The sequence below is a fragment of the Scyliorhinus canicula genome, chromosome 9 (assembly GCF_902713615.1).
Source record: "Scyliorhinus canicula chromosome 9, sScyCan1.1, whole genome shotgun sequence".
Taxonomy (NCBI): Eukaryota; Metazoa; Chordata; class Chondrichthyes; order Carcharhiniformes; family Scyliorhinidae; genus Scyliorhinus; species Scyliorhinus canicula.
Window position 1 is genome coordinate 75,484,394 of NC_052154.1, and position 11,793 is coordinate 75,496,186.

The 11,793-nt window shown below is 43.0% G+C and overlaps 1 protein-coding gene across 1 annotated transcript in view; it reads left to right on the forward strand.

The window, feature by feature from the left end:
• Positions 1-10,324, forward strand: part of gnao1b (guanine nucleotide binding protein (G protein), alpha activating activity polypeptide O, b) — a 283,425-nt gene extending 273,101 nt beyond the window's left edge. Inside the window, exon 8 of the mRNA XM_038806935.1 lies at positions 8,303-10,324. Within this exon, the coding sequence (XP_038662863.1) occupies positions 8,303-8,490 (188 nt within the window). The 3' untranslated portion in view covers positions 8,491-10,324. The remainder of the gene's footprint in view (positions 1-8,302) is intronic.
• The last annotated feature ends 1,469 nt before the right edge of the window (positions 10,325-11,793 follow it).

Sequence of the window (11,793 nt, forward strand, 5' to 3'; positions counted from 1 at the left end):
CAGTAATAAACACCCATTTCTGAAAGGTACTCTCACTACAGATATTTACATACACACCCATTTACAAACACCCATTTCCTAAAGGTACTCTCACATGACAAGTGCTTTGCTTATATAGTCGTGTAAGGCTACACAGCTGATCCTTGTTCCACACTGATTCTTGATGGAGTTTTTCCTCAGTCTGCCATGTGACTTCCAGGTTGACTTGCTGTGGCCATCTTGGTGGAGTGAAATTATGTCAAGAAACTGGAGAGTATTATGAGAAAAGTACCGCCCTTCCAGCACATAGCCCCTGGTGACACCACAGTACATATCTGTATGTATGGAACTGCATTTGTCTATATGTGTATGTGAAGCTTTGTTTGCATCTGTGAATCTCCATGTCTCTGTGATTGTATTTCTGTGTATCTGCTTTTTGTATATGTATGTTTGTAGGCGCACAAAGGGCAGCACGGTGGCGCAGTGGTTAGCACTGCTGTCTCACGGTGCCGAGGTCCCAGGTTCAGTCCCAGCTCTGGGTCTCCCTGTATTTGCGTGGGTTTCGCCCCCACAATCCAAAGATGTGCAGTTTAGGTGGATTGGCCACGTTAAATTGTCCCTTAATTGGAAAAAATGAATTGGGTACTCTAAATTTATAAAACTTTTTTAAAATAAATGTTTGTAGACACATGCAAATGGGTGAATGTATACTGTCTGCTGTCTGTACATGCACATACCAGTGTGTAACAGTGGACGGGATTTACCAGCTGTTAATGCCAGCGGGACATTCCGATCCCATGCCGGCACACAGGTTTCCCGGCGACGAGGGGTGCAGTTAACGGGAAATCTCGTTGACCACAGTGGGACCAGTAGATCCTGCTGGCGGGCCACCTCCTCCACCGTAAAACATGCAGCGGATTGGTGGGTAAATACCACCCTCTGCCTTTGTATCTGAGGATATGTACATTTGCACATATCTGGATATATGAAAATCTGTCTATGTGTACACCTGTATGTGTGTGCTACCTCTAAATAGATGTGTCTGTATCTATCTTGTTTATCTAGATTTGTGTATATCTAGAGGTATGTATATTCGTGTATGCTTACATCTAAGCCTGATTTTATCTGAATATATGTTTGCAGGATAGATGGGGAAGAAAATGGGGGTTGGCTTTGTTAGTAAATATTTCTATCACAACGTTAGAAAAAATGGATATTCTAGCATGTTGCATATAGAAACTATGGGCTGGATTCTTCCGCCCCTCCCTCCGCAAGATCGCCACGGGCGGGACGTGGACCATGTAAAGATTCATTGATCTTGGGTGGGACTTTCCGATCGTCAGGCGAGCATGGCCGGAGAATCCCACCCTATATGGATAAAGGTAAGAAATAGGAAGGGAAATGGTAGAATTCTGAATAATGACCTGTCATGCACAATTAGTAGAGAGGTAGTGATAGGTAAAACTTTCAGAGAAATTTATCTAAGGACAACAGAACAATAATGTTGGATGATTTTAAAACGTTATGTAATTTCAAGAAGGAATTTCAAGAGAGATAGCTCCTGGGGCTAAAGATATCAAGGGATATGGGGGAAGGCGGAATCAGAACTTGATGATCAGCCATGATCATAATGAATGGCAGAGCAGGCCCGAAGGGCTGAATGGCCTCCTCCTGCTTCTATTTTCCATGTTTCTATGTTTGACCACACCAAGGTAGACTGGAATAAAGGTCATATGTGGTGGAAGTAGTACGCCCATTTTAGTTTGCTGCCTCGATCATTATTTCTAGTCCAACAAAGAAAGAAGCTTTGCTTGATTTAGTTTTGCCAAATGAAGAAGCACAAATAGCTGATGGGATCGGGGTATAATTGTGAAACAGTGATTACAAAATTCTTCACTTCAATGTCAGAATAGGAAAGGTTAATGGAAGAGGGAAAGGAATGGATTGTGGGCTGAAGAAAGGCAACACAGAGTAAGAAGGTATCTGACATAAATTAACTGGTTATAAAATAGGTCAGAATGCAAAATTTTGAAATGTGAGAGGGACAGAATTCAAGATAAATAGGTCAAAAGAGGGTGCATCAAATTTCTATGGATAAATAGAAATTAAAACTTAATTGATGTGCCAAAGCGTTTTACAACCAGGGAAGTATTTTTGAAGTGTAGTCACCTTTCTAATGTAGCAAATGCGGCAAACAATTTTCATACAGTAAGCTCTCACAAACAACAGTGTGAGAGTGACCAGATTTTTTTTTTGCTATGTTGATTGAGGGATCAGTATTGGCCAGGAAACCAGGAAGAGACCCTGCTCAAAATTGTGACATTGTGTCCATCTGAATGCGCTTAGTTTATCAAATCTCTTGGAGTTTTTTGAGGAGGTAAGAAGGAAGTTAGACAGAGGAGAACCAGTGGACGTGATTTACTTAGGTTTCCAGAAGGCCTTTGACAAGGTGCTGCATAGGAGACTGTTAAATAAGTTAAAAGCCCATGGTGTTAAGGGTAAGATCCTGGCATGGATAGAGGATTGGCTGACTGGCAGAAGGCAGAGAGTGGGGATTAAAGGGTATTTTTCAGGATGGCAGCCGGTGACTGGTGGTGTGCCTCAGGGGTCGGTGCTGGGACCACAACTTTTCACAATATACATAAATGATCTGGAAGAAGGAACTGAAGGCACTGTTGCTAAGTTTGCAGATGGTGCAAAGATTTGTAGAGGGCCAGGTAGTATTGAGGAAGCAAGGGGGCTGCAGAAGGATTTGGACAAGCTAGGAGAGTGGGCAATGAAGTGGCAAATGAAATACAATGCGGAAAAGTGTGAGGTTATGCACTCTGGAAGGAGGAATTTAGGCTTAGACTATTTTCTAAATGGGAAATGCTTAGGAAATCAGAGGCACAAAGGGACTTGGGAGTCCTTGTTCATGAGTCTCTTCATGTTAATGTGCAGGTTCAGCCAGCAGTTAAGAAGGCAAATGCAATGTTAGCATTCATGTCAAGAGGGCTAGAATACAAGACCAGGGATGTACTTCTGGTGCTGTATAAGGCTCTGGTCAGACCCCATTTGGAGTATTGTGAGCAGTTTTTGGCCCCATATTCAAGGAAGAATGTGCTGGCCTTGGAAAGGGTCCAGAGGAGGTTCACAAGAATGATCCCTGGAATGAAGAACTTGTCGTATGAGGAACGTTTGAGGACTCTGGGTCTGTACTCGTTGAATTTTAGAAGGATGAGGGAGGAGTCTTATTGAAACTTACAGGATACTGCGAGGCCTGGAGGGAGTGTGCGTGGAGAGGATGTTTCCACTTGTAGGAAAAACTAGAATCAGAGGACACCATCTCAGACTAAAGGGATCCTTTAAAACAGAGATGAGGAGGAATTGCTTCGGCCATAGGGTGATGAATCTGTGGGACTCTTTGCTGCAGAAGGCTGTGGAGGCCAAATCACTGAGTGTCTTTAAGACAGAGATAGATAGGTTCTTGATTAATAGGGGGATCAGGGTTTATGGGGAGAAGGCAGGAGAATGGGGATGAGAAAATATCAGCCATGATTGAATGGTGTGTTATACGTTTAGCTGCTGTTGTACAAAGAGTTAAAGATTCTGCTCCTTTTCCACAAACACCTTTAATTTACTTCAACAGACACTACACAAAACTCTAGCATCACATCACCTGACACAAAGGACACCTGAAGCCCCTTTACATAATCAGTGTCAATTATTGGATACTTAACATAAGTGAGACAACTAATTGGAATGTCCCAACCATTACTTAACATGGCGGAGCAGACTCAATGGGCCGAGTGGCCTAATTCAGCTCTTATGTCTTATGGTCTTATCTCATTTTTAAGACTGGCAGTGCAACATTCCCTCAGTACTGCATTACAGTGCCTCCCTACATTCTGTCTCAGAGTGCTCCCATGGCCGTGGCCAACAATTGAAAAGCTTAAACTTAAACTCTGAAGCTTAAAAGGACGCATAAAGGCTAACGATGTAAAGAACATCATGAGGAACATAGAAAGGGGTATGAAGAGGACGATGAAAAGAACTAAAAGATCATTTGAAAAAAACCCAGTGAATTGAATTAACAATCATACGTTTGTGCCGGAGCTGGACGCGAGGATTCGGGGGTGAAGTCAGGTGGGGATTGAGTATTTCAGGGGTTTGTTTACAGGTGAAAAGTCATGGGGCTGGAGGAGTTGGAACAATTGTATGAGCTGCCCAAGGGGAATGGATTTCAGTACCTGCAGGTATGGGATTTTGTGGGCAAAGAAAAATAAAATTAAGAGTGTAGGACTACTCGGATGAAGGAGGGACTACAATTATGAAGATATCATGTTCATATTAACTGAATATCTTCCATTGATTTTTACAAATGATGGTGGAGGTGAGCATGTAGATATACAAAAGGAGAACAAGGAACACTTATCAGAGAGAACCTTAGAAAATAAATTGGTTTAAATCACGCAGGCCAGGGTTCTGAGTTTGAGAGACTAAGTGCTGACGCTGGGACCGAATCGCGAGAGTTCTACGTTGACAAAAGCGGTGCCGGTCCCGGAGTGATTCAGGACAGGTTAATGGGCTAGCACCAGCGCCACGTGGAACTAGTGCAATTCCAACGATTGCCAACGTCTGATTCGCCGGGGTCAGCATTGGTACTGGAGAGCCTGACAGGCTGCAGCCGCATATAAGCACTCCACTCCCATACACACCCATTCCAGCCAAGATGATGAGAGCCCGAAGAGCGGCCTGAGATTCACAGATGCAGATCTGGAGACATTGTTGGATGCCATGGAAGAGAGGCAGGACACCCTGGGCGCAGGTGGCAGGGACCGTGAGCGCCATGGGCCCCACTGCCAGGATCGGACAGAGTGCAGGAAGAACCTGTATGACCTCCTCAGGGCGACCCGAGTAAGTCACCACCTCCGTGCCCTCCGCACCACCCCAGTCCCACATCCCCCACACCCATAAGCCCTCTAGAGGAAGCTTTCATTTCCCTATTGACATCCCCGCAAGGCATCACAGCTGTAATTCGGAATGCAGTGTTGTAGCTGATTGTAGTAAGAAGTCTTACAACACCAGGTTAAAGTCCAACAGGTTTGTTTCAAACACGAGCTTTCGGAGCATGGCTCCTTCTTCAGGTGAATGGAAAGGCTTGTTCCAGAAATGTTTATATAGACACAGTCAGAGATGCCCCGGAATGCGAGCACCTGCAGGCAATCAAATCATCAAAGATGCAGAGAGAGAGGTAACTCCAGGTTAAAGAGGTGTGAATTGTCCCAAGCCAGTTCAGTCGGTAGGCCTCTGCAAGTCCAGGCTTGTTGGTGGGGGCCGAATGTAATGCGACATGAATCCCAGATCCCGGTTGAGTGATTCATGTCGCATTACATTCGGCCCCCACCAACAAGCCTGGACTTGCAGAGGCCTACCGACTGAACTGGCTTGGGACAATTCACACCTCTTTAACCTGGAGTTACCTCTCTCTCTGCATCTTTGATGATTTGATTGCCTGCAGGTGCTCGCATTCCGGGGCATCTCTGACTGTGTCTATATAAACATTTCTGGAACAAGCCTTTCCATTCACCTGAAGAAGGAGCCATGCTCCGAAAGCTCGTGTTTGAAACAAACCTGTTGGACTTTAACCTGGTGTTGTAAGACTTCTTACTGTGCTCACCCCAGTCCAACGCCGGCATCTCCACATCGTAGCTGATTGTGGCTACAATCCTAGCATCTTGACTGGTGTCACATGTTGGCTCCAATGCACCAACTGCTGCTCTGCCAGATGGCATACAAGTAGTTAACTAGCATTCTGTCAGTCGAAGCTACGATTCAGACCTGTCATGAGTAAAGTACTGTTTGAATAAAGGAACAGAACATTCATTTCATTTCTTACTTATCACTTGTTCCAAAAATATTGAAACCAAGTTGAAGGTCAAAGCTCAATTTATGCTTTGATGTTCACGTATTCAGTGCCATATTTTTTCACTGTGAACAGCATCAGATAATTAATCTGGAACATGACACGTAAAAGACTGTGTGAAGATTCAGTTCCTACCATGGGTTTGGGCAGACTTTATTGCAAAAGTTAATTAAATTAAATATTTACAGATATTACAGTGAGATATTACAATAGCATTGATCCACCAATCACAGAAATATAAGAGTTTGACACTACAAACCAATTTCTTAAAACTGTTGATATATTTTATTATAGACAGTCAAACACCCCTTACTGTTACCATGGTTTCCAATTATACAAATACAGCTCCGCCTCACTGCTGCCACTTATCGAGTGAATTTCTTTTCCAGAAATATACCGTATTCATTTGTAAAAATGCATTCCAAAATACTAATCAAATTTTTCAAATTCAAAATTACAAACCGAAATAGAATTCAACTTTTCTCCATACTGCATATTCCGCTCTAAAGTGCCTCAATACAATTTCAGTACTCTTGATATTCACATATACATTACACAACAGGCACACACCCAAGACGTTCTGCACAGTTACCAGCCCGTTGATGTACAATGGCTGAGAGGACTTACAGAGAGTGGCCTTTCCTGCCTCTGCAGTGGTTGCCTCAAGGTGTAGTGTGCCCCTTAGCACGTAGACCTGGACCTTGCTAGTCTGCAACACTCAGTCATGGGCAACTCTTTTCATTATAAGACCAACATGTTTCGGGCAAACCACAGAGTGTCTTTCATCGAGTTGATGGTCCTCCAGCCGCAGTTGATGTTTATCTTGGGTTGTGTCCTAGGAACAGCCCTTAGAGCACAGAGTCCTGCGTGACAGAGTGGCTTGTGATGAAGCTCGATAAAAACCATTGCATCTCTCTCCACACCTCCTTTGCAAAAACAGATTCCAGAAGTTTCAAATTATTGAGTGACGTAACTGCGCAAATGTTTTCCATTCCCATTTCTTACATGTGGCAGTTCAGGAATTCAGTATACAGCCACACAGACTGCTCCTGAGTTCTGTTCTTTTGTTAAACCTAATGTAAAACTCTGACATTGCTGGGTAGCACATTCAGCATTTCAAAGTCATCTTTCAAATTCTGTAACATACATTAATGCTTCCCTACCCATCTCCCAGCTTAATTTACATATGTGTCAACAATTCCAAAAATCACATCAGAGCTATAGGTTGATCGAACAGCTCTTAAAGCTGCCGTGTAACCTTGTCATTTACTGCCTCGCCATGTTAAATAGCACTGAAAAGTTATTTCAGATGTTCAAGTATGATTATGGATTTACATCAAAACTAATGTTGATATTGACCGGAATTCTCCGGCCGTTGGAATTCACTGTACCTGCCGGCAGCGCAACCCTGCCAGCAGGTTTCCCGGTGGCTTCAGTGGGAAATCCCATTGACAAGTGGTGGGAAGATAGAATCCTGCCACCAGTGAACGGTGCGTCGCCGAGAATCACACGGCTGGGAGACCGGAGAATTCAGCTCATTAATGACCGAGTGAGGTTCCCTGGATCAACATAGGTGTAAAAACAATCGGACCCAGGATTTGTTTCAATGTACCCAAAGCAACACCTCTTTGGAAGCTGGACTCTGCCATCAGGCCACACTGAAAGTGAGATTTAAGTTTTATACTGATAATTATAAAGTAGTGCACATGGGAGAACAAAATGATTGCCACAAATATTCCATGAAATAGTTAAGAATGCTGAAAGCATTGGGCGGCATGGTGGCACAGTAGTTAGCACTGTTGCCACACAGCACCAGGGACCCAGGTTCAATTCCGGCCTTCGATGACTGTATGAAGTTTGCATGTTCTTCCCGTATCTGCGTTGGTTTCCTCCCACAGTCCAAAGATGCACCAAAGGTGGATTGGCCATGCCTAATTGGCCCTTCGTGTCCAAAGATGTGCCGGTTAGGAAGGTTTATGGGAATAGGGTGGGGGGAATGCGCCTGGTAGGGTGCCTTTTGGAGGGTCGGTGCAGACTCAATGGGCCGAATGGCCACCTTTTGCACTGTAAGGATTCTATGGAAAGAGATCCAGTGGCCTCACAACATGTCCAACCATTGCAGAGCAGTGATTAACAAAGGAGTGGAACACTGAACAGGAGAGTCAAAGCAAAAGAGTGTAAATCAGAGGAGGCCATGCTTAAACTGGTTATTGCTCTGATCAGATCACACCATAAGTACTGTGTCCATAGTGATTCAACTACTGCATTATGCCAACAAAGGAGATAGGAATTAGACAGAATTCACTGTCTACCGATGGCTTGCCCAACAAGGTTTTGTGTAAAATCTAGATGCGTATGTGTGTTGTGCCATTCCTTGTGCTTAAGGCTGTTTTTGTTCCATTCTATCTTTGCCTTTAGGCCCTAACACTTATGAGGATGGTGCAGCCTACGTTCAAGCACAATTTGAGAGCAAGAATCGCTCTCCCAATAAGGAGATCTACTGCCACTTGACCTGCGCTACGGATACTGGCAACATCCAGGTGGTCTTCGATGCCGTCACTGACATCATCATTGCCAACAATCTCCGAGGCTGCGGCTTATACTGACTCTACTGTCTAGAGGCAAATTTGGTGATGATTATTGAATGCAAGTTGGTAAATAAAGGCATAACGTATATAATTCTTTTTAGTTATCATAAGCTGCCAACAGAACTAGACTCCTGAAACCCGCAGCCTTATCACAAACTCGTACACTGTTAACACTGTACTTCACTGGATATTCTGCTTTAAAGAGAAAAATTTTACAAAAATCTTTTTAAAACAAAAACACACACACACCCCAATACCCATCCCTGGGCAGACAAGCCCTTTTATTGGTACCATGTCTGCCTGTTTTTAACACATGGCCCATACTCTGGAATCAGTGTGACGCTTCACGTTCCAAGCACAAGGCTGAGTTTCCAGTGTTTAGTTCCGTGGCAGCTCTTTGACTAATATGTTAGGAAACCTGAGGACGCACAGGACAGCACCATATCAGCTGCATTGAGCCTCCCTCTTCATATGGTGGAATGGAACGGCCCTGAGTTAAGCACAGCAACAGCCTTGGAGCTTTCCACTCTGACCGAGGGAGGAGAGGGGCTTCCGTTTACTAAAAGCTTGAAGGTCTATTTTTTGCCAGAAAAGTTTTTTTTGTTTTTGTTTTATTTTCTTTGACTGCCCTTACCAGTGCCAACCTGCCCTGCCATTCCCTTCACCCCACTACCCTTCTCCACCCCACCTCCCCCTTTGGTGAGCTTGTGAAAATGGTTTAGACAAGTTGGTGACCTGATAAATATTTCTCTTCCTCCCTCCCCTCAGAGTGTGCATGAAGAATCTCTTGTGTGTTTTGTGTGATGGGAAGGTTCCCTCAGCCTCTCTTTCTGCAGACTGTAAAATGGACTATCCTGGTGCCCTTATGTACAGATAGCATGATCTTTGGCCTTTGTGAGACACAGCCTTCCTACACGGTCAATTCAACCTTCTGAAAATTGAATGGTGGTTGTGTGTTTCAGTAGAATGCTGTAGATCTGGTTTTAGCCAAGTCTTTAAAAGTAGAAGCTAAAATAATAAATTATTAAAAAAAATTCCATTTCTTGTGCTTTGTAGCTTCAAAAGGTTATTTTTCCCTTTTTTAAAGATTAAAGAAATTTTGCTGAGAGGTTGTGCACAACACTCGGATTAGTTAAGCCAAGTTAATGTTTGGATTATACTGGTTCAGCACTGCTTTGGTTACTCTTTAGCCTGACATCCTGCATTTGCAACATCTTTACTAGGCCTGGAATCTTTCAACCCACACATGGCCCCTGACTGTCCCCCAAGACAGTGCAACTGTACAGTAACGATGAAACTCTGTTTAGACTTCTCTTAGTTCTAATTGTATTGGGATTTTAAAAAATTAAACTTGTTCACCCTTCAGGTTTGTATAGAAAAGCACAGCTCTCACTGGCCAAGTAGGTGCAGTAAAGATGTCCCCATTTTACAATATTTGCTATGATACTGTGTAATATATAAGTTAGGCTTCCTTTCTTTCTCGGTGAACGTCTGTGCTGCTATTTCTTCTTTTTAGTGAATGGTGTTTTCTCCTGTGGGATGTTAGTGACGCAAACACCTCGAATGTAGTGTTTACATTAAAGCCACAGTTTTCATGACCAATATTGTTTGTCATTTCCTAGTTTGATTGAAAACAAGGTTGCACCCCACTGTCTCATTCTGAATAACTCGTGACCTTTAAATGCTGACAGCGAACCAGCTTGTAGGAAAATGGTGGCCGCCATGGCGGAGGCCTTTCTACTTTATTTATTGATTTGTTTCTTGCTGGTGTCTGTTCAACGTGGCCAGTCTCTTTTACAGATGATGGAATATTCATGTGTAGCTCTTCAATAAAGAGGAAATTTGTCAGTAACATCCAGTCTCCAAACCTCTGGTTTTCAAATTACAATCGTTCCTTCTTTTTGTGTTTTCGATTATTTAATGGGTACGTTTGTGGCATTTGAAAGGTCATTTTCTGTTTCCAACCCTCTGGTAAAGCACGTGGGAGATGCCTGTTTTTCTGAAACCAAGCCCAGTCTGCAGTGGGACAGTTGGTAGTGACCATGACACTAAGCAGTGCAGAGAAGGCACACCTTCAACTTCACCTTAAACTCCTTGCACAAGTGAAAGGTCCAAATAACATTTCCTCTGGGAGATTTCAGAAAATATAGATAGGATTAGCCTTTATCTTCTTTGTGTTTAGATATCCATCCTGACTGATGAATTGGAATACTGAAGTGAGAGCTCCCAGTTGCTGAATAACTCACAAAGATTTTGCAGGCTGGCCACCCTCTGGTTTTATTCCATTTGACAACAGATTATGTTAACCCACACCTTCATTTAAACACCCAATGGGAGGGACCATTTATATGGATCACATCCTCAAAAATGTCCAGTTTGGAATACAGTAATTCTTTTCTGTCGATGCCAGTTCACTGGGTCCAAAGTCAATGGTACAACCAAATGTTGCGTCACTTATTCTAACAATGGATCACATGGTTACGGTAGACGTTTCCATCTTCTCATTAATAACATCGGAAAACTCATAATTATTTTGAGTTGACAACATGTTTTGTCATTTCTAGCCTAAAGATTTAATAACCCAAATAAAATTAATTCTCTGTCACCTCATTGAAGCAGATACACAGTGACTTTCCTGAACTTGAGACAATATTAGTCTCACAGTTTATAGAGACACATGGATATGCTGAGAAGAATACTTGTGGGGTTAAGTGCATTAATCCTTTGTGTTTAACATTAGTAAAAAGTGATTTCTGCTACACGTTGATGCTGAACTGGTGGTTTGATTCTAGTTTCATATGGGAGCCGTCGTGGTTATGTTAATTCAATAGCAGCCTGGACTAATGATCCAGAGATGAGAGTTAACATACCACCATGGCAGTAGGGCATCTCAATTCAGTTAAACAAATCTAGAATTTTAAAATAGCTACTAGCATTGTGGTAATATTACTGATGAGTAATCCAGAAGCCCCAACTAATGCTCTGAAGATATGAGTTCAAATCCCACACCAGTATTTTGGGAATTTAAATTTAATTAATTAATCTGTGTGTAAAAAAAATTGCTCGTCTCATTAATAATGATCATAAACGTTAAAAAAATCGTACGGCTCATCTTCAGTGGAGGAAATCTGCCATCGTTATGTGCGTCTGTCTACATGTGACTCCAAACCAACAGTAATGCCTTAACTGCCTTCAGTGGCCTCGCAAGCTTCTCAGTTGTATCAAACCATTACAGAGAAGTCCAATACACTTCCAAGAAGGCAGCTCACTACCATCTTGGGGGGGGGGGGCAGCTCCCACACCCAGAACACAGAACAGTAC